This window comes from Rhinoraja longicauda, chromosome 13 (genome assembly GCF_053455715.1).
Source record: "Rhinoraja longicauda isolate Sanriku21f chromosome 13, sRhiLon1.1, whole genome shotgun sequence".
In the NCBI taxonomy this organism is placed as follows: Eukaryota; Metazoa; Chordata; class Chondrichthyes; order Rajiformes; family Arhynchobatidae; genus Rhinoraja; species Rhinoraja longicauda.
In genome coordinates, this window is record NC_135965.1 from 30824817 (window position 1) to 30849021 (window position 24205).

General features: G+C 41.2%; 2 protein-coding genes across 3 annotated transcripts in view; one reads left to right on the forward strand and one right to left on the reverse strand.

Annotated features, from left to right (window-relative positions):
- LOC144599207 (putative G-protein coupled receptor 148) lies at window positions 1-1032 on the forward strand. Its single transcript, XM_078409961.1, has one exon. The coding sequence runs from the start codon at window positions 1-3 to the stop codon at window positions 1030-1032; it is 1032 nt and encodes a 343-aa protein (XP_078266087.1).
- Window positions 1033-17059: 16027 nt separating this feature from the next.
- Window positions 17060-24205, reverse strand: part of klhl6 (kelch-like family member 6) — an 88103-nt gene continuing 80957 nt past the window's right edge. For both annotated transcript variants that reach the window (XM_078410722.1, XM_078410721.1), the window contains 2 exons: window positions 22098-22311; window positions 17060-18580 (listed from right to left, as the gene is read on the reverse strand). In XM_078410722.1, the coding sequence (XP_078266848.1) occupies window positions 18279-18580; window positions 22098-22311 (516 nt within the window). In that variant the 3' untranslated portion in view covers window positions 17060-18278. The remainder of the gene's footprint in view (window positions 18581-22097; window positions 22312-24205) is intronic.

Genomic DNA, 24205 nt, shown 5'->3' on the forward strand with positions numbered 1-24205 from the left:
ATGGCTTTACTTGGTGCAGAATGCACTTTTCTTTTCCACTCTAATGGCTCATCAATCCCAAACTCTACATTTGCCTCCAGCACTATTGCTGAGATATACTTGCGATGGGTTCAGGCTTTGTTGCAGGGTCGAAGTAGGCTTATCATCATCCCTGGAGGAATCTGCTTCTTTGCATCATTGCTGGCCAGCCCACTAATCTTGCTCGCCATTTTCACCAAAAGCACCCTCCGCCAAGAATCCAGGTACCTGCTGCTCAGCAACACTTTGATCAGTGACTTGATTTACTCGGTGATAAACTTCAGCATCCAGCTTTCTAATGCTTTCCAGCTGAACTCTCCCAAGGTGGTGTGTGAATTGCTGCTTTTCACTCTCACGACTACATGTTGCTGTGGGATTATGACACTCACAGCCATGGTGATAGACACCTACCTTGCTGTTAACTGGCCTCTGCACTATATCACCCTGCTCTCTCCTACCAGGACAGTCATACTGGTCATCTTTATATGGATTTTGGTTACTTTGCCACAGTTTATCATCACTATCATAATGATAGCAACACAACAATCTCCATTTTGCAAGCTGAAAGTGTGTGAAGTGGACTACATTTTTCTAATAGTTCCACACGGCGCTGTCCTTGCTCACCTGTTTTATGGGATGTTCATTGTTCTGTTACTGTCATGCACATGTTTGCTGCTGGGCTGTTATTTCATGTTGTACTGGAAGACAAGGAATTCCGGAATATGGAGAGGCTTTACCTCCAGGGCAAGACTCACTTTTCTAATGCACTCTATTGTCTTTTTCTTTTACTTTGGTTCAATGTTACTGCTTATATTTGAAAGGATTTTATATTATTGTGGCATGATTAAGTTTGAGACTGTTACTTTCATCACCTGGGCATTGTCTAATGTAATAATGATGGCACCAAAAGCCCTTGCACCCTACTTGTATGCAATGAGGTACAGAGAATTAGCAAAGGTTATCAAATCATTCTTCTTTATAAAAAACTTGAATCAGGTGGAACCCTTGTGTTAATCCTGCAAGAAGATAAAATTAACTTAATCCCCGTGTTTGTCAGAATGTATTAGCGTTTAACGAAGGTTATTATGTGGGCTCTAATGTTAAATATGTATTCCCCTTAACTATAAAACATTATCAAATATAGGCATTGCCTCATAAGTCTTGCCTGTGAAAATTGTTTCAATGTATTCTTGTTGAATGAAAGAAGCAACTTGTTGTATTTGAGCGGCTCCGCTCATGGTCAGAGGAGATTACAAATTGTTTTTCGGCCAATGATGGACACTAGGTCCTCGTTATCCATGAGGGGTTAATTGGCTTGGTAAAATTGTAAATTGTTCCTAGTGTCTTTAGTGTCCCGTGTGTGTGTAGGATAGTGTAAGTGTGCGGGGATCGTTGGTCGGTGCGGACTCAATGGGCTGAAGGGCCTGTTTCCACGCTGTATCTCTAAACTAAACTAAAACTAAACTAAACTACCAACCAGAAAGCAGAATCGCCTTCTCAATTCTGGCCATCTCCTCTTCCCTTTGTCCCCTCCACCCTTCCCCACCCTCTCCTCAACTTAAAATGAATTAATTTGTCTTCCCACTTCCTTCTTTGTGTTGAAAGGTTTTCAACTTGAAATGTTAGCTTCACTTCCCTTTCTGCAGATGCTGTCTGACCTGTTGATTGTTTCAAGCATTTTCTGCATGGGTTTCAAGCATGGGTGTGAGATCATTAATATTTTATAATAGTTCAGCGTTGCCATTGCTTACATTATATAAGATGTTTCAACTAAATAACCAGTTTCATATCATTTGAAATATGAGCCCTCCATAGATATCTTCAGCATTACAGATGTTCAAGTCAGTATTCTGAGTACCTCACTTTTGTGTTGGATGAGTAAAAATAAAGGAGAGTGCTTCAACTATGTAGCCAACAAAATAATTATAGTTGTTCGGGCTGAGAAGCCGCACATCCTCAATTTTCCTGAAGGCAGACGAAGCACACATTTGGCAACATTAAGCCTGAAGTGATTTCATGAGGCTTTAACCTACATCATGTGAACTTGCAGAGCAAGGGTTATCATCTGATCCATTTAGATTGTTTGATACATCTTGACCCTGCATAATAGAAGTAAAATATTGATTCACTGAACATCACTAAATAATTTTGTTTGGCAAACTAATTTCCAGTTACCCCTATTTTTGATCTTGGTTCCATGACTTCTAAATTAAGACTTGACTGTTTGGATATTTATTTAGATTTCATTTTAGACTGTAATTAAGTGGGATGCATATACTTTGTTATTTCAGCTTCTGTGCTGTGGCATCCTATAATTCTATGTCTCTGTTACAATGGATCACTTCTGTGCCTGACTTATTTGGGATATTTTCCTTGAATACCTTTGATTTGAACAGTTTCAAATGTTTCCTTTCCAAAGACTCTTTCACTTGCCATTATTGCAAACATTATCTGGTGTGTTCTCCAAACTCCATCTTCCCAAGTGTACTCCATTTCCCCAATCTCATTCTGATAATTTGTTAACTCTTTTCGATATGCTTGCACTTTGGGGTCGTTTGTTCTTTACGTGCAAATATAATTAACATTAATGCACTGGGGCCTAAATTTCTTTAATCTCTGAATCTATTTGCAGCGTCAGAGACCCAGGTTCGTACCTAACTCCAGGTGCTGTCTGTGGATTTTGCTTATTCTCCATGTCATGGTGTGGTTTCTCCTGAGTGTATCAGGCTCCTTACATCGTAAAGATATGCAAGATGGAAGATTAATTGGCTACTGTAAATTGCCGCTGGTGTGTAGGTGCAATATGGAATCTGGGGAGGGGGTGGAGTTGATGGAAAGTGGGAGAGTAAAACAAAATGGAATCAGTGTAGGATTAGTGTGAATGAGTGGTTGACAATTGGAATGGACTCGATGGGCTGTCGGGCCTGTTTCTGTGCTATATCGCGATGACACTTAGTATGTTATACTTTAACATTCAGAGTTTAATGTAATGTTTTTTAATTTTTCTGCACAAAATTTATTAAAAAATTTGAAACTTGACAATTATGTTACATGCTTTTACTCAGCCTAGTATGGATACGTGTTGTATAATGGTTCTTGGCTCACTATTTAGTATGTATGGCCTGTACTGGTTTCATATAATCCATTTCAGCTTACTATAGAATGTAATGAACTATTATGCAAGATATTCTGATGTGGTATCTGATACATATTGATGTTATATTGAATAGCATATCCTGATTCAATTTTTAATATGTTTTCTTCATGCATTAATAACACGTAGAGTCAACAGGACGCTTATCATTTCCAAGAAATAAAAATAGACATGGTCATGAGGAAAATTTTCAATAATTGTATCACAAAAGCGAATCATCAATCATAGGGCGACATTGATGTGAAACACAAGGAGATTTCTTTTCCGGCCAGAATAAATCATAAAATTAAATCAATAAAGAAAATATATAGAGGAAAAAAAATCCTGTGGTAGTCTTAGAGTTGAAATTAGATGATTTTCTTGCAGTTTATCTCTGATATTGCAAAATTATCAAAGATAGTTCTTCCGATTGCTTTCCTATAAGTATTTCTCTCCTTTATGTATATGGAATCACAAATTCAAGATTTCAGAAAGGAAACATTTGAAACTGTTCAAATCAAAGGTATTCAAGGAAAATATCCCGAATAAGTCAGGCACAGAAGTGATCCATTGTAACAGAGACATAGAATCATAGGATGCCACAGCACAGAAGCTGAAATAACCAAGAACAAATGACCACAAAGTGCAAAGAGGTAACAAATTATCAGAATGAGATTGGGGAAATGGAGTACACTTGGGAAGATGGAGTTTGGAGAACACACCAGATAATGTTTGTAATAATGGCAAGTGAAAGAGTCTTTGAGATACCAGGATGAAATCCATGTGAAGATTAGAGAAAAGCTATGATAAAGAGGAATATGTTGGAAAGAACTGCAGATCGAAGGTAAACACAAAATGCTGGAGTAACTCAGCGGGACAGGCAGCATCTCTGGAGGGAAGGAATGGGTGACGTTTTGAGTGGGGATCCTTCTTCAGACTAATGGTATAAATCAGCATCTGCAGGTTCCTTTTTATTACATTAAGAATCAAAATGAGTTAGGCACAGCAGGAAGCATATTAAAAATGTAGCAACAGAGAAACTGACGGAGGAATGAATTTGGAATAAAAGGAAGCAGAAGGCAAAATCAACCTGCAAATTTGGAGAAACAGGTCGGCCAAGGAAACAGAGAGCTGGGTAAGGCCAGAATAACAAAAAAAAAACAATCATTATCAAGTCTCCAGCACCATTAATGGAGAGAAGGATCTTGAAGCATATTACAAAAACTGAAGGAAAGATGAACAATAAACAAATGAAGGCAATATGAGGATATTATATTCTACTTTCTCTTATCAGCTCATGTGTTTCTCTTTATATCTGCGGGGTTTCAAATTCCCCTCAATCAATAACAGGCTACATTTAGCAAGTACGTACAGTGGGAATTACAAGATCAATGAAGACATATGATGTGATAATTCCATCTGTACTTTGCCTGGAAAGCCATACAGGAAATAAATATATTTTCTGTTGTGTTAAACCTTTTTATTGCAAAGTTTACAGGATTTGGCTACTACATAAGTGATTGTGGTGAGGCAGAGAGACCCATAGGGAGCAGCATTTACATGAACAATTGCTTTAGTCATTGGGCTATTTCCTGGAGACACTTCCTTTCCTATTAATTTTAGATGGGATTCACATCATGTACATATATTATCCAGAATATACAGTACATAAAATATTTATGATGTACATTAATATATCAGCAGAATTGAATCATGGAACTTAAGCACAACAAATTGAAATGTATACTAGATGCAATATAATGGATACACATTTATCAGGTTAGTTTTGTTATGAGTCTGTCATACACTGGCTGGTTACCAAACCTCATCGGTTTCACTGATTCTTTATTTATAGTCATCAATAATGGTGGAAAATGGTGGAAATACTCAGCAGGTCATGCAGCATCCATGGAGAGCGGAATAAAGTGCACATTTTCAAGTTGATGAACAGATATAAGCCCATTAATCTAGAATGTTAATTCTGCTTTCCTCTTTATAGATGCTGCTTGTCTTGCTGCGTATCTCCAGCACATTTGTGAACTCACTAACAAATTACTCCATTGTTAGATTCTAGGGTGTAAAGTAGGTGGCCTGACAGACACATGCTTTACCAAATGTGAAATATTTGCCCTCTCGTTATGAAACAGTTCTTTGTTTAATTTTAAATGAGCATCAGCCAAGGTGGTAAACAAAAAATGGTGATATGTGTACAAATTAGTTTAGTTTAGAGATACAGCATGGAAACAGGACTTTCGGCCCACCGAGTCTAAGGCAGAATCCAAAGAAACACTACCCAAGTTCAATTAAAAAAATTATTAGATAAAGGGAATTGATCATTTATCCATCTTCTCATTTTTTTCATTTGTGGTTGATCTGTCATTTTTCTTTTGGTTGTGCTTTTACCTGGTCTTTCGCCGTTGTTAAACCTGCAGGGTGATGTTTCCATATTTTACCGGTGCTTCAGACTGAACACTGTACATAGGGAAATGAACAATTCATTTTGATCACATTAACCTCTTCACTTGGATTGTGAGTGCCCTGGTGAAGATTTAACTTTCCTGTTCTTACACCAAGAGAGGGACCAAAGTCATGCCCCTATCACCTTGAAGGACACTGCAGCAAGTGTATAGGAACATCAACACCTAGAGCACCATCCCGACCCAGACATGCACTGCATTCACTGTAGTGTCTAATAGCCCTGTCTAATAGCATTGTAGGCATCCCTTCATCACATGGACAGTTCAGGAAGCCAGCTCAGCACCACCTTCCCACAGTCATGGGCATTGATCCCTTGATTTATTTTAAAGAACAGATTTCCACCTGCCAAAGAAGTGTTGTGGCATTATGTTCAATGAACAGTTTTCTGCACTTCACAGCCTAAAAATTGGAGCACAATAATCTTGCAGAATTATGACAAAACCTGAACCTTGATGGCATAGATCCATAGCTGGGCCCAGATTTGATGACAGAGTTAAATGAGCAGCATTTCAACAGCAAATGATTAACCAGGAAGAGCACTGTACATTACATTCTTGCCCTGAAGTTGCGACTGTTGCATGTCCCCCCTAAACCTGGTTTTGGCAGTACAACATGATGGAACTGTACCATTAATAAACTCATCCAAATCCTGCTTATATTATACCTAACATCGAAGGTTGGCCATAAGGATCTGTAGATGACTGTAGATTATCAAAGTATACATTACATTTGTACATTAATAAACGTATGAATTAGAGGACATAGGTTTAAAGTGAGGGGAGAAGGAGTTAATAGGAACCTCTGAGGTAACTTTTTTACATAAAGGGTGGTGGGTGCATGGAACGAACAGCCGGAGGAGGTAGTTGAGGCAGGAACTATTGCAGTGTTGAAGAAACATTTAGATAGGTACATTGATAGGATAGGTTTAGAGGGATATGGGCCAAGTGAGGGGAGGTGGAACTAGTGTAGATGGGGCATGCTGTTCAGTGTGGACGTGTTGCGAGTTAGGGCCTGTTTCCACACCGTATGACTATATGTCTCTATGAATAAGAGTCAGTTGTGTTGTTGCCAGGATCACAGTTAGTAATGAGAGTGGTTAAATAAATACACAAATTTAAAGCATGATTACAAACTTCACTATATTGTATGGGAGTACCAGCAAACAAATTACTCTAAAAGGTTTCAGTGACAGGCAAGGTATCTGTTTTCTATCGAATGTTCTGTTATATAGTCATTGCTTCAATGATTCAGTAAAGTATCATTGCTGAATCAATAGATACCTTGCCTATCATTGAAATCTTTTCCAGGAATGGTAATTATTTAATCAAAAAATGGTCAGTTCCAATTAATTATTTAACATGCACTTCGTACATCTGTCACTTGTGAGTCACTGGGAACTTGGAGAACATTTACCAGGAATGATCTGGAATGGTGACTTGGCTGACCATGTAGATGCAAGACAGAGTAATAAATATGAGAAACATGTTTAGCTGCTAGGAAGGATTCTTCAACGGAGTCACAGATTGCAGTATTGTCAAAGCCAATGTTTGACAAGACCACTCTAACACTGAGGATGTTGACCCCAACTAAAACCATTGCTTCCAGTTAGATGGAAGCAACCTTCAAAGTTGCCAACCATCAATGCCAATGCAATGATCCCCTCTGCACACTTCCCCATCTTGAATATCGGTGTACTTTCCTGTGCATTTGGACCAATTCATAAATTTCATCCAGTCATAATCACCTTACCGAGGTATCAAAATTCCTGTGAATTATGCTTTCTTCACCAATAAATATCCAGCTTTAATCCTGCTTGAAGTTGCGAGGGTTGAGTTCACAGCCAGATCTTTTCCCAAACCAAATAATTAGAATTAAAACTAACATTGCCATACCCAGCAGATATTTTATCTGGTTTGTAATTAAAAGGTGGATTAATGCATCTGTTGGCACTAAAACGAGTGGGACAGGGTTTGTTTGGACAGGTTGGCAGGAGAATTATAGTTGAGTTATAAAATTCAATTTCTTGATTGAATAATGGCAGATGTTTGAGAGGAAGCCAAGGTGGTATTCTTGGAATAATAGCATAGATTTTTTTCCAAGAGTAAATCAAGTTCAGTTCCGATTAATTATTTAATGCATCTGCATGCATTTGTCGCTAGGGACATAGATTTTGTTTAACATAATGTTGTCTGGAGTTGGGGATATTAGCTACCGGGAGTGGTTTGACTGACTTGGATTTTTTTCTCTGGAATGCCAGAGGTTGTAGGGAGACCTGATAGAAGTATATAAAATTCTGCGAAGCATAGATAGGATAGACAGTCAGAACCTTTTTCCCAGGATGGAAAAAAATGAAATACTGGAGGGCATAGTTTTAATAGAATAGAATAGAATAGTCTTTATTGTCATCCAAAAACATTTTTTTGGACGAAATTACGTTACTCACAGTCAACAATGAGAGGCAATAAAAAAGAAAGCAATAAAACACACAATCACAAAACCAACATAAAACAAAAAAACATCCATCACAGTGAGTCTCCTCCAGTCACTTCCTCACTGTGATGGAAGGCCAGAATGGCTTTCACTTCCCTGGCATCTTCTCCCACGGTCAGGCAGTCGAAATTGCAGTCGGGGCGGTCGGGGCTCCCGACATTGAAACCCCCGCCGGGCGGTGGAAAATCCCACGGCCTATTGCAGGCCGCGCCGGACAGTGAAAGGTCCGCAGCGGGCCGACCCAAGCCTCACGATTCGTGGCGGACGAAGCCGCTGCCACTGCTGGAACTCCCAGTCGGCCCCCACCCAGGGAACTGCGAGCTTCAGACGTCCACAGGGCCCGCGGCTGAAGCCTCAGAAGGTGAGTCACAGCTGCACTCGCAGCGCCACCACCGCCTCTGAAGGCAGTCAGCTCCGCAGGTGGTGAGTACAGTCCGCGGGCTCAGCGAACCAGAGCTCCAGGTGGTCCCAGCTGGAGGCCGCTAGCTCCAGGTGTTTGGCCGCTGGTAGGCCGCAGCGTGAACAGAGACATGACCCAGAAAAAAGGTCACGTCTCCGTTCAGAAGAGACAATTTTTAAAGTCCCCCCCCCCCCCCACACATAGTACACAACCACAAAAAGGACAACATCACATCCAACACTTACAATTAAGACAAAAAAAACCAAATAGACAAACGGACTGCAGGTGATCTGCAGCCACTGCGCAGTGCCGCCACGTGAACAAAAGGGGCACCTCCTGAAAGATGTGAAAGGGGCAAAGTTTATAGATGTGCAATGCAAGTTTTTTACACAGATTGTGGTGAATTCCTGAACCGCATAGCCAGGGATGGTGGTTGAGACAGATACAATTTGGGGCGGCATAGTAACACAAAGGCAGCACAGTGGCACAGCGGTGGAGTTGCTGCCTTACAGCACCAAAGACCCTGGGTTGATCCTGACCTTGGGTGCTGTCTGTACGGACTTTGTACGCTCTCCCTGTGACTGCGTGAGTTTTCTCTGGGTGTTCTGGTTTCCTCACACATTCCAAAGTCATGCATCATGCAGGTTTGTAAGCTAATTGATTTCTGTAAATTGTCCCTAGTGCATAGGATAGAACTAGTGTATGGGTGATTGTTGGTTGGTGTGGACTCAGTGGGCCAAAGAGCCTGTTTCCATGCTGAATCTCTAAACAAAAGTGGCATTTAAAAGACTTTTGGATAGCCATATGCATATGCGGGGAATGAAAGGATATGGATTACGTGTAGCCAGATAAGATTTGGTCTCGGCAGCATGTTCGGAACAGACATTGTTGGCCGAAGGGCCTGTTTCTGTGCTGTACTGTTCTATGCTCTATCTGTTCTATGGTGTTTGATGAAGGGTCAAATATCTAAAAAGCCCATCGTTTTCACCTGAATGATGCAGCACTGATTTTTGTAGTGACACCAATGGGAAGGCTGATACTTGCCCAATATCATTTTGCAATAATAGATATGCAATCCCCTTCTCCAAGCTTTACAAGTGTAAGGAGCGCACAGATGGAAAATTACCTGTAAGGTCAAGTCATCGGGCAATCACCTACATGAGTCTAAGAATTGAGGACGTTTTGAAAGTTTAATAACTTGACTTATCACATCAAATTTGGAAAGGCAGAAGAGGTGGGAACAAAGCAGTAAGAATAAAGGACTGAGCCCTTCACCTGGTGCTGTTGTGCTCTCCTTATTCTCAAGTATAATCACAATTTCTACTTGCTAAATATTAACCAGTGTAGTCTGCACAAATATCAGGCTGATAGGACCACAACTTTCTAGTTTCCTCATCTCAATCTGTTTCAACTAGTGAGATTTCCAAAAAAAGAAAAACCCATTAGAAGAGTAATGTTTCCAGTCAGTGCAATCATGCATTAAAACCGTACACAAAGTAAGATCAGATTTTCACTCACCTGACTGAGCCGGGCGGCAGTAAAGTGCATTTGCAAATTGAGTCGCTGTTAAGCAAATCTCTCTGAGGCCAATTGCCTCCTAGATGGAAATGGAGCTGGTTCAGTAAATATCACTCGTGTTGACTGATTAAGAAATGGAATGATAACACTATTGTCATCAGCATGAAAAGGCCATCTCTGCCTTAGTAACTGAGCAAATAATGAACACAATAAGCATTCTGGTGCTCATGCAATATAAGATCTTGGTTAAGCACAGTCACAGGTGGGAAGGGAAGTTACACCGAGGATGGATTGCACATGTTAAAGTTGCAGGTTTGACTGTCCAGATGGACATTGCCCTTCTGAATACCCGATTGCAGCCGGATTGAAAATAAATCTTCCTGATATATTGACCTTTCAGCAAATATGTTTCAGCATTTTATTCCTCATACTTTCATCAGTGGATCACCCTTGGCAGGGTGCTTCCTGGCAAGGCCTGAGGCATAGATAAGAGATCCTAAACATGTATTCTTTTTTCCTCGATACCATGTAAAATATATCCCTTGATGTAGCCAGCCATTGTAATATACACCCATTGTGGTACATTTTCTGTATTTAATTTGGTTAGAAGGATCAATGTAAAATCATCCAAATAGTTTTCGTATCAAGCCACATATAGGACATGAACTCCTGCACTTTTCTTTGCATGTGATAGGATTATTTTTTTAATAATGCATTTTGTGAAATGGATCAAAAATAAGAATGTTCAAATCTGCTGGCGTGAAATGAAGCAATTGGTTTAGTTCAGAGATACAGTGTGGAAACAGGCCCCTCGGCCCACCAAATCCATGCTGACCAGTGATCATCATTCACATGTTTTATCCTACACATTATGGACAATTTACAGAAGCCAATTAACCTACAAACCTGCACATTTTCGGAATGTGGGACGAAACCGAAGCAAACCGGAGAAAACCCATGTGGTCACGGGTAGAACGTACAAACTCCTTATAGACAGCACGCGACCCGATGTCAGGATCGAACCCGGGCCTCTAGCGCTGTAAGGGAGCAACTATTACCGCTGCACCACTGTGGGCTTTCTGAATTATTAGCTCAGGGCAAGGTAGAAAAGGGAAGCCAAGGGTTATCGCTGGGAGCCATCAGTAAATATCCATCTCCAAACAGGAGCACAGGAGAGATACCATCACATCTTCACCAATAGATAACAGAGTTACTGGAGTACAAACATATCGTCAGTAGCAGGTACAAAGCGTGAGGGATCCCAAAACAAATACAATGGGACAAGCTGAACCACTAACATTTGTGAATTACTCAGATATATAATCCCATGACAATGCAACATCCATTGCATTCCTGCCTTACCCTATCCTTCGAACAGTGTCTTTGGATGCTTCACCTCATGAAAGAAAAGATAAACTAATTGTGTGATGTAATGGAAGTCAACATGAAGCACTCTTCATCCATTGAATCTTTTAGTGGCTATGAAAGTCACAATTCATTTTTGAGTTTTTCTGGAATCTTTGACATTTCAGACTGTATCTCATTACATCTGCAACTCAGTCCAATCACCTATGCAAATCTGCAATAACCAAGCATCTTCTGTTTTCAGAAGCTCACCTATGTATTCACAACAGCACTAGCAGAGAACAATTAACGCTGGTCAATGGAATTCCATTGTCCGGATTTACCCTGACAACAAATCTAAAACCCTTGGTCACAGTTTCAGGAAATGAGCAAGACATTTTGTACTCAAATGAAGAGAATCAGTTCATCAATCAGGCATCTAAAGTTCAGTCTGAAGAAGGGTCTCGACCCGAAACGTCACCCATTCCTTCTCTCCTGAGATGCTGCCTGACCTGCTGAGTTACTCCAGCATTTTGTGAATAAATACCTTCAATTTGTACCAGCATCTGCAGTTATTTTCTTATACTAAAGTTCCAGGATTGTCGCAGAGCACTTTCGTTCGTTAAATTAAGCATGGGAAGGAGACTCATGCCCTGTGACAATACAAACCTCCTGCTAAATGAAGGTGTGCGATCCAAAGCTAGCATGATCTATGCTCTATGGTTTGGCATTCAGTCATATCCAGATGAAGCACTGGAAACGTATTTTGTTGTTGATGAGTTCTGTAGGCTCTAGATTAACACGGAGCCAGTTGGGGGAATGCTTCATCTTGTTATCTAAGAGACAATATATTGCATAGAGCCATACAGCCAATATTGGTAAGAAAGTCTGAGAAATCCACCCCCCCCCCCTCCCCACCAGCACTTTGCACTTTGTGTTTCCTTGTAAATTAACAGACAATAACATCATTGTGTCTCTTCACTGGAAGAACAGAATGCTTACTACTGTCATACAATGCCTCGGGTAGTTTATGCTGCTTTGTTTCCTTTTCTAAGAAAATATTAATTTTCCATAGAACTTTCCAGATTGATTGCTGCATGGCAGGAATGTCATATGACAGGAAATTGGACCAGTCAGACTTGTGTTACTGTTTAGAAGAATATGACCGAGATATCAATGAAATGTACAACATTTTGGTGGGGCTGGACAGTCTAGATGCAGGGAGAATATTTCCCCTGGCTGTGGAATTGAGGAAAAGAGGTCACACTTTCAGGATAAGAGGGATACATATTTTGGATACATTTTTATGTACATTACGATGAACCTATGGAATTTTCTTCTACAGAAAGCTGTGCACGTCATACCACTAAAATGGATTGATATTCTTCTCATTATCAATCCATTCGGTATCTCCAATTCTTGAACATGGACCTACTCTCCTTGCACCCAAATTTGAAGGGAATGGGGCATTTCTCAAGTTAAAGATACTCAACAAAGGCAAATGTCTGTTACCAAACAGGTGGCTGAAATGCCAAGAAGATGAACAGAGTGAAAGATTTACCACTCGTCATCAATGGTCAGGTCAGTAGAATTGAAGTAATTACAGAAAGCAGGAACTACTTCCAGTTTACAGAAAAAGACACAAAGTGCTGGAGTAATTCAGCAGGTCAGGTAGCATCTCTGGAGAACATGGATAGGTGACATTTATCAAGTCAAGTCAAGTCAATTTTATTTGTATAGCACATTTAAACACAACCCACGTTGACCAAAGTGCTGTACATCAGTTCAGGTACTAATAAACGAACAACTAAATGGCACATAAACATAACAGCACAATACATAAACAGTTCACAGTGCCCCCTCAGAGGGCCTCAAACGCTAGGGAGTAGCAGTAGGTTTTGAGCCTGGACTGAAAGGAGTCGATGGAGGGGGCAGTTCTGATGGGGAGAGGGATGCTGTTCCACAGTCTTGGAGCTGCAACTGCAAAAGCGTGGTCACCCCTGAGCTTAAGATCATCCATGTTCTCTAGAGATGCTGCCTGACCTGCTGAGTTACTCCAGCACTTTGTGTCTTTTCAGATAATTGTACTATAGAATACTCCAAAATGCAAAGGAAAGATCAGCAATCTGATGTATTCCACTATTTTTGTTGGTCATTAAGTTTCAGGTCATTAGTGACTTAGATTTTGATGGTGAGAATGTAGTTAGAGATGTGGATGGAATCTCTTTTTAGTGACAGTCAGCGCCTTACACTTGCTTGGTATGAATGTTCCTTGCTGTACAGCAGCCCAGGCCTGACTGTTATCTGGATTTTGTTTTATGGGGGCATGAACTAATTCATTCACTGGGATTTTGAAAGTAGAAGTGAATATACTGCACTGATCGTAAAAACACTCTCTTGTGGGCTTTGACCTTTGGTAAGTTGACAGTATTGCGGTTATACTGGCACAGCTTAACTGAATTGTTATAGGTTATGAAACAAGCTCTGTGACCTAGGTGCAGGTCCTGTTACCTTTGCTGCAATCGGCAACCTCAGCTATTCTTTAACCGCTTGGAGTGAATCAAACTTTCTGATAAATTATGAATTTTGGGAGGAGGCTAAGATGGATATTCTACTCTGTACTTCCAGACGAAGTTGAGGTAAGTCCTTCATCCTTGACAGGGCGGCACAGTGGTGCAGAGAGCTGAGCTGTTGCCTCACAGTACCGGAGACTCAGGTTCAATCCTGACTTCACATGCTGTCTGTGTGGAATTTACATGCTCTCCCTGTAACCGCATTGGTTTCCTCCAGGTGCTCCGGTTTCCTCCCACATCCCACAAATTTACAGGTTTGTAAGTTAAATGGCCTCTATAAATTGCCCCTAGTATGTAGTGAGGGGATGCAACAGTGGGATACCACTCTATCCATGTCTGTTGCCACTTTCACGGAGTTATGGCCTTGGACCCCATCAATGCCGTTTCCCCTTACATTTGACCTCCCAAAGTGCTACTCCTCACGCTTGCTTGGATTAAACTCCATCTGCCATTTCTCTGCCCATTTGTGTCGCTGATCCATATCCCGCTGAATATTTTGACAGCCTTCCCCACAAACCGCAACCTTAGCAATCCCGGTGTCATCTGTAAAGTTACTAACCAACCCTTCTATGTTTACGTCCATTTGAGGAATCAGGAAAGTTCTCCCGGTCTTCAGGTCAATATTCCCATCCAGCTGAATTAACACAGATCATCTGATCCTTACCTTGCCACTTAATTGGCTGGGTGACATTCACTGTAGACAGACACAAAAGGCTGGAGCAACTCAGTGGATCAGGCAGCATCTTTGGAGAAAAGGAATAGGTGACGTTTTGGGTCGAGACTCTTCGTCAGATTTTGACATTTTCTGTAATGCCACAGACTACATTTCCTTAGCTATGAAGCACTATTGGAAATTATTGAAGGCTTGGCACAAAAGTACGATCTTTCTTACTGTCAGAGATAGATTGGCAGAATTACTGAAAAAAAAACCCAGAACTGTTGTATTGAGTCATAAGTTATTGGTGAGAATTTCAGAGACCTACACAACTGGACATTTAGGTGAACACTAGACCTTGGACTTGTTGGGCCTAAACCTCTCCTGCATTGGTGCAGCATTCCTCTCCTCCCCCCCTCCCCCTCCCCTCTCTCACCTCCCCCCCTCCCCTTCCTCCCCCTCATCCCCCTCCCCCTCTCTCCCCCCTCCCCCTCTCTCCCCCCACCCCCCCTCCCCTTCCCCTCCCTCCCCCACTCCCCCCATCCTCCTCCCCTCCCCCCTCCCCCTATCCCCCCCCTCCCTCCGCCCCCTTTCCTCCCTCCCTCTCCTCCCTCCCTCCCTCTCCTCCCTCCCTCCCTCCCTCCCTCCCTCCCCCCCCCCCCCCCTTCCTCCCTAGGAGATAGATTTAAACATTAAAATGTGAATAACTTTAAAAATATAACACCAATTTCAATGAAACTTCTTCCATTAGCACCAAAGGGATGACGGTGAGTAAGGTGGGCCTGAAATTGTTGCGGTATCGTGTACCGTTTTGGCTGTAGTTCAGGAACAGACAAACAAACGAACGAGAGTTTTAGTATATAGATTACACCTGAAGCACTGAACCTCTGGTGTAATGATTGTATTTGAAATTAAAACACAGAAAGCACAAACTAATTGCAAGAAAATAAATATTGGGCTGTGCCCTCTACTTTAAAGTTTTAAATAAGCTTCAAAGTGGAGGGCACAGCACAATATTTATTTTTCTTGCAATTGGTCTGTGCTCTCTGTATTTTAATTTCAAATACACCAGTACATCATGACTGAAGGGAAGATTCTACATACTGAGTACACAGGTTATTGTGTAACTCATACCTCCAGGACGTTCACTGACTAAAGAGGTGTTGTCATAAACACGATAAAATAAAGACGCTTGTATCTCCTGGTGGCCGCAGAGTGAAGTGATGCAAAATCTAGAAAGCTGCACACAAGTATAAACGTACAATTGTTAGACTGGAAGTTAAAATAAGGGGACCTGGGCATACATGTAGATGGGTTGGTGAGTAAGTTTGCTGACGACCACAAAATTGGAGGAAGGGTCTCGACCCGAAACGTCACCCATTCCTTCTCTCCCGAGATGCTGCCTGACCTGCTGAGTTATTCCAGCATTTTGTGAAACAAAATTGGAGAAGATGCAGACAGTGAGGAATGCTAGCAGAAGATACAGCGGGATATAGACCAGGTGCAGAAATGGTCAGAGAAATGGCAGATGGAGTTTAATCTGAGCGAGTGTTAGGTGTTGCACTTTGGGAGATTGAATGTAAGGAGAGAGTGTACAGTTATGGCAACACTCTTAACAGCATTGATCTGCAGAGCCATTTAAGTTTAGATAGGCACATGGAAGTGCAGGAAATAGAAGGATATAAATCCTGTACAGGCAGATGATTTCAGTTTAACTAGGTATCATGTTCAGCACAAATATTGTGGACCAAAGGGCCTGTTCCTGTACTGTACTGTTCCATGTGTAGGAAAGAACTGCAGATGCTGGTTTAAATTGAAGGAAGACACAAAATGCTGAAGTAACTCAGCGGGACAGGCAACATCTCTGGAGAGAAGGAATGTGTGATGTTTCAGGTCGAGACCCTTCTGGGGGTCTGATGTCAGGGGTGGGACAGAGATAAAATGTAGTCGGAGACAGTAAGACTGGTGGGAGAATTGGGAAGTGGGAGGGGATGGAGAGAGAGAGAAAGCAAGGGCTACTTCAAGTTAGAGAAGTCAATGTTCATACCGCTGGGGTGTAAGCTACCCAAACAAAATATGAGGTGCTTGCTGTTCCTTCAATTTGCGCTGGGCCTCACTCTGACAATGGAGGAGGCTCAGGACTGAAAAGTCAGATTGGGAATGGGAGGGGGAGTTAAAGTGCTGAGCAACAGGGAGATCAGGTAGGTTAAGGCGGACTGAGCGGAGGTGTTCAGCGAAACGAGCGCCGAGCCTGTGCTTGGTCTCGCCAACATACAGGTTCTGTACTGTTCTATGTTCTATGTTTTGCTATATAATAATAATAATAATAATAATAATAATAATAATAATAATAATAATAATAATAATAATAATAATATAATAATAATAATAATAATAATATTCATTTATTGTCATTGCAACGAGTACAACGAAATTAAAAAATAGCCAATCCATTATTATACTTCAGTTTTATTGCACTACTTCAGATTGCACTACTATTTTTGCACCATTTTGCTGTTTTGCAGTCGTCATTATATGTATTATTGTATCTATTATTATTATGTATACTGATTACTCTATGATCTTCATATGGACAAGGAATTTTCATTGCATCCCAGTGTATAGGAAGTAAACTAATCTGCAATCTGTACTTTTTAGAAGCCAGTACTGCTTGTCCATTTACGGCAATTTCAGAGCCTGAGAACACATTGTCAGTAAAGATGGCCCCTGGTTAAGTACAGGATTTTTGGATCAACTACTTGTGTTTATTCCTCATCAAAATCACTGTCCCCCTAATATCAATTTGCTCCTAATTCCCATACAAACAAAAATCAGATATTTTCAAGCTAAAAGACATCTTTATCTTGGCCTAATTAATAAATTGCAGAGAGTTTAAACATTCGGAAAAATATTGACGGGGATATAGAGAAAATAAATGATGGGCACTGTGTGGCCTAAGCCTAACCCTGATAGGGCAGTGGAGTCAGATTCTTTTACGACAACAAGTGGGTAAGCGTGACAGGAGGTCAGGTAGCACCTGAGGGTAAGTAAGTGAGGTCAGGCCTTGAGAAAATGCTGGTAAATTGGATTAGTGTAGCTGGGTTCTAGATGGTTGGCAGGGATGGAATGTACAGAGGAATCTGTTCCACGCTACGTGACTATGACCCAGTTGAAAAAGGAAAAGTACTAATTGTTCAGCCCCTGGAGGCTGTTCTACTATTCAGTTTCTTCATAGTTGAAATATGTTTTATTTACATTCCATAAACCATACCTATCAAGCAAACCACCTGAGACATGTCTGCATATTTTAATCTGAGTCTGCAGTCTCTCTACTCTTGGCATTTACTCTCTATATCCCCCTGTTCTCAATGTCTCCCTTTTACACCCGAGTGTTCTCCAGTTATGCATTCTCAATATCTGGTGTAGTTTCCAGTTTATTTTATACATTTAAAAAAATGCAAGGAGTCGTTTTGGACCCGATTCAGATTTCCAACTCATTTGACAATGCAGTACTTTGTCCCACAAGACTTTGTTGTTCTCGGTGCTTTTCAGAGAGAAGGTCTCCAGGAGACTGGCCGGATTAAAAGCCTCTGACTGTCCAGATGAAGTTTGTTCAAAACTCCCAGGCTGCCCCTCTGGAGGTGGGCAGGTGCCTGTGCTTTGGCTGTGTCATACAGAGACCGCTCCAGGGACGATGCGCCGGATGTGGGTGTAGGACTTCCTGACGGTGACACTCCCGTGATGTGAAACGCCGCGGGGCAAGACGCACTCCTCTGTCAACTTTTGCTTCTCCGTGTCCCAGCAAAGCACTGTGGCGATGACCTCGTTCTTCTCGTCACGGCCGCCGGTGATGAAGAGCTTGTTGTTGCATGCTGAGATCCCACAGCTGGCCCGCTCGTGACCAAACTGTGTGACCAGAGCCCACGAGTCCTCTGCGGGGCTGTAGCAGTAAAGGGCCTTCATGGCACCACCTAGTGAAAGAGAGAGAGGAATTCACGCTCTGGGAGTCATGAGTAGCTCAGAGATTACTGAGGTTTAGCTACCCAAAACCAAGTGTGGAGGCTTGCTGCAATGGTGTTCTGGCTCACATACAATTATCAGTGTCATTAATACCAAAGTTCTCCTCTGCACATACCAAATGCCTCGCATCTCCACTTACCGATAAAACTCCCCTCCAATCTTTCACTTCATACCCACAGCATATCCCACGAGCACACCCAGTCACCTTCGAATATCTCTCCCCACATGTTTACTCATGATGATGTACACCTTGCTTCATGTCATTGGCCATCTCACCATAAACCTCATCCTACCGGCCTACCTCACCATACATAGCCAATTTGCCACATCTCTCAATCCCACTGCTGGCCTCACAACACCCATAAACCACACCGCATGTTCCTAAACACCATCAACCTTCTTGCCTCAAGTCCACCTGATCACCTTTCCATTTATCGTAATCCGATGCTTTTCCTTCTTAGCATCTGCCTCAATCCTACCTGAGCACTTCTGTCAATAGCCCCATAGTCTACAATAGACCCACTCACCTTCTTACTCTACAGGGTTTAACCCACCCACTCAACATTTCACCTTAGCACTTAATCCCACCCTGCCTTTTCACCCTAACCTTCAATCTCTTTTTTTTCTAGAATCACATTGAACTGGTCCCTTGACATTGTTTACACTACCTGCTACAGTATCTTTCCCCAGGTAATTTAGTCCTCAAATTAAATAACCTTTACAAAAGATTTCCCTTGGACCTCCACCTTTCTCAAACCTTCCTTTCTTATCTCTGGCCTTTGTTCCATCCATCGGCCTATCAAAGCCCCCCCCATGTCAACCTATTACCTGCCACACTTTATCTTGCCTCTCCTCTATTCCAACTTTCTTCTCCCTCTCTACAATCAGTCTGAAAAAGTGTCTCGACCTGAAATGTCACCTATCCATGTTCTTCAGAGAAGCTGCCTCACTCACTGAGTTATTCCAGCACTTTGTGTCCTTTTGTAAATTAACCAGCATCTGAAGTTCTTTATTTCTACTCTTTCCAACTTACTCCTCTTGAAATTATAACTTGTGCCCTATGTTTTGCTCATCCAATTCTTCCAAAAACAATTCCTTCCATCATCCATGTTGCCGATCTTGGTTATGTTTTAAGTTTTCCATCAGACGGAGGAGAAATGAATCCTATGAAGCTGCTCTGAAGAGGCTCATCGCCAACAAAGGATTACCCAGAAGGTGGCACTGTTGTTTGCACTCAACATATGACAAACAGCCTGAGGATTATTAGCTTTTCAGCAGTAACTTTCTACACATTGGTGTTGCACGTTACACAGGTGGCAACTGGCAAAGCCAAGGAGAGCATAAAGCAGCTTAATGAAATCTGGCATTGTCCTCAAAGCCAGACCATTCAATAAAATGAATTGCAGCTGAAAACTCAACCCTGATACAAATTCATAGCCAAAGGCTCTGGCTCAAGGTAACTGAATGTTAGGTTATCATTTATTACACTGCGCTTCTGTACTTTTCACAGGTGTTTTGAGATCAAACATACAATAGAGTCTTTGTGCTGTGAATCTGAAACTCAGAGGTCAATGTAAAGGAAACATTGGCTTTGACTTTACTATATGTTGTGAGTACCAGCGCTGACCTGGTCAAACTTATCTGTGGTAATCCTCGCTGTGGGAATATGCAGAGGGAAATTTTAGTGCTGAAGCAATTCTCTTAAGATAAAAACACTAAAAAATTACTTCTAAACACTTGTAGCCACCTAGAATCACTCATTAAAAAAATCTACCTTTCGAGAATGTTTTAAATTGTAAAGAGCTTAAAAAGAGTATTTTCAACCAAGAACCTATGTAAATAAAAAACTATAAGTTGAAGTTCTGACTGCTATGCCCTCTCATTAAACCAATGGAAAATGCTGGTTATGTCTCCTCTTACCTGGTTCCTTGGTGAATCCATAATGTAAATATATATATATATATATTTTTTTGTTATTTTAAATTCCCTAACTGAATTCCATGATGAATATAACTTTGGAGCATGTCCACATTAATGGGTCTGCAAAACCCTCTGATTTTCTTGTTCATATTCATGTAGGCAGAAATCCAGATGTTGACATCTGTTATATGGTGTATTGTTGGTGAATATAGACAGTTTCACAGACATCTCACTACCAAATCTGGGCCAGAGCTACAATCATAAACCATTCATTCACTTCAGTCTTCAAATGGACGACAACTGTCTATACCTCAGCTCTGAAAACCTCAGTATCCTTTTCTAATAATTGATTGATCTGATTCTTAATAGCTTTAATTATTCTAACATCCACAAATCTACACTGAAGATTTGTGGATTTTCATTACCCTTTGTATTTAAAAAGTATTTTCCGCTCGTACTTCTCAATGGCCGGCCCCGTGCTAGAGGATTGTGACATTTTCTTCAATCTTAATATCTCCTCTGCTTCTAATCTATTGAATCCTTTTAGCATCTTAGTTAGGCTTTCCTGTCAGCATTCTACAAGCAAGTCAAGTAAAAACAGTGTCTCTCCAGAATTTAACCGTTTAAAACCATACTGTCATTCTGAAGAATTGCTAGTTTATTCCCTCACAATACTGCAATACTTCTAACTGACCCTAAAAGGTTGGAACAACATGGACTTCTTTCCTCGTTTGTAGTCCAGCTACTTGAAATAAAAGTTAGCATTCTATTTATCAATGTGTTTATGATTTGCCAGTGTTTGCATATACTATATTCCTGTTCTGTGCCTGATTGGTGAGGATCCTGTGTTCTTCCACAGTTCCTAGTTGTATAACTTTCAGAAAGTGTTCCCAATTTTTCTCAAGTGGATTTATAATGGATTATCTTGCACTTTGCGATGGAGTTCCATCTGCTAAGATTTGTTGATTTAGTTTAGTTCCAGTTTAGTTTAGTTTAGTTTATTATCTCGTGTACCAAATTGCAGTGAAAAGCTTTTATTGCATGCTAACCAGTCAGCAGAAAGACGAAACACGATTACAATCAAGTGCAAGATAAAGTCGAGTAAAGTCCAATTAAAGATAGTTTGAGGCTCTCCAATAAGGTAGAAGGTAGCTCAGGACCGCTCTCTAGTTGATAGGAATGGTTCAGTTGCCTGATAACAGCTGGGTAGAAACTGTCCCTGCTTGTTTTGATTATTAGATTATTACCTAGATTATTTTGTAATTGCTATGTCATCTCACACATATTTATCAGTTGTATGTAATAAACAATTAAAAAAGGAGACAGCAGTTTCACTCAACTTTTCTCCCAAGACGCCTGGTTTGGTCCATTAATATTGTTAACTTTGACTAATAAAATCTTAATGGGTTTAGAAAGGCAGAGAAGTAAAGTGAAGGCATAGATAAACTATGACCCGAACGAAGAGTCAATGGTCTTTACAGTCCTAAATATCTCTCTGTTGTGAACTCATCACTCAGAACTCCACCGAAAGCAATCTCATTCACATACCCACAACATAAATATGATCCTTGAATGTAACAGCATTGATGCACTTGGCTTCTATAGGCATAGTTGACTTGAGACTCCACGTATTTGTTGCAGGATCAAAACACTGCGTCCTGTCTGTAGCCAGTTTCCCATTGGGTCCTCCTCCAATTATATATAGCCTCTTAAAATAGGTAGTAGCAGCAAATGAGCTCACGTTTACGAGGAGCGGAACTCCCTGTAGCAAGAGGAACAATGTTAAACAAAATATTTAAATGATTTATAGATTGAAAAATGATCTATCTGAATATGAAAGATAGACACAAAATGCTGGAATAACTCAGCAGGTCTGGCAGCCACCCTGGAGAACGTGGATAAGTGACGTTTCGGGTCACTTATTTCTTATGACCCAAAACGTCACCTATTTCTTTTCTCCACAGGTGCTGCCTGACCGGCTGAGTTACTGCAGCATTTCATATCTATCTTCGGTATAAACAGCATCTGCAGTTCCTCCTACACATTAAACCACGGCTCTATCATCTTACCCAACTCTCCTCGGGAGAATGGGAACAGAAGTTCTAGAGGGGAAAAGAAATTAAGGGCAGGGCCAATTGTGACCGATGTGAGAGGGGAGGTAAATACAGAAGTTAAAGTGTTGTACTTAAATGCGCGTAGTATAAAAAATAAAGTGGATGAGCTTGAGGCTCAGTTAGTCATGGGCAAGTATGATGTTGTAGGGATCACTGAGACATGGCTACAAGAGGACCAGGGCTGGGAACTGAATATTCAGGGGTACACAACGTATAGAAAAGACAGACAGGTGGGCAGAGCGGGTGGGGTTGCTCTGATGGTAAGGAATGATATTCATTCCCTTGCAAGGGGTGACATAGAATCAGGAGATGTTGAATCAGTATGGATAGAAATTAGAAATTGTAAGGGTAAAAATACCCTAATGGGAGTTATCTATAGGCCCCCAAACAGTAGCCTCGACATAGGGTGCAAGTTGAATCAGGAGATAAAATTGGCGTGTCAAAAATGTAATGCTACGGTGGTTATGGGAGATTTCAACATGCAGGTAGACTGGGAAAATCAGGTTGGAAATGGACCCCAGGAAAGAGAGTTTGTAGAGTGCCTTCGAGATGGATTCTTAGAACAGCTTGTACTGGAGCCTACCAGGGAGAAGGCAATTCTGGATTTAGTGTTGTGTAATGATCCTGATCTGATAAGGGGACTAGAGGTAAAAGAGCCATTAGGAGGCAGTGATCACAACATGATAAGTTTTACTCTGCAAATGGAAAGGCAGAAGGGAAAATCAGAAGTGTCGGTATTACAGTATAGCAAAGGGGATTACAGAGGCATGAGGCAGGAGCTGACCAAAATTGACTGGAAGGAGGCCCTAGCAGGGAAGATGGTAGAACAGCAATGGCAGGTATTCCTGGGAATAATGCAGAGGTTGCAGGATCAATTTATTCCAAAGAGGTGGAAAGACTCTAAGGGGAGTAAGAGACACCTGTGGCTGACGAGGGAAATCAGGGACAGCATAAAAATTAAGGAGAGGAAGTATAACATAGCAAAGAAGAGTGGGAAGACAGAGGATTGGGACTCTTTTAAAGAGCAACAAAAGTTAACTAAAAAGGCAATACGGGGAGAAAAGATGAGGTACGAGGGTAAACTAGCCAATAATATAAAGGAGGATAGCAAAAGTTTTTTTAGGTACGTGAAGAGGAAAAAAATAGTCAAGGCAAATGTGGGTCCCTTGAAGACAGAAGCAGGGGAATTTATTATGGGGAACAAAGAAATGGCAGACGAGTTAAACCATTACTTTGGATCTGTCTTCACTGAGGAAGATACACACAATCTCCCAAATGTTCTAGGGGCCGGAGAACCTAGGGTGATGGATGAACTGAAGGAAATCCACATTAGGCAGGAAATGGTTTTGGGTAGACTGATGGGACTGAAGGCTGATAAATCCCCAGGGCCTGATGGTCTGCATCCCAGGGTACTTAAGGAGGTGGCTCTAGAAATAGTGGAAGCATTGGAGATCATTTTTCAATGTTCTATAGATTCAGGATCAGTTCCTGTGGATTGGAGGATAGCCAATGTTATCCCACTTTTTAAGAAAGGAGGGAGAG

Bases quoted from the DNA above. Each gene is read 5' to 3' on its own strand.
- LOC144599207 (XM_078409961.1), top strand. From the start codon at position 1: ATGGCTTTACTTGGTGCAGAATGCACTTTTCTTTTCCACTCTAATGGC.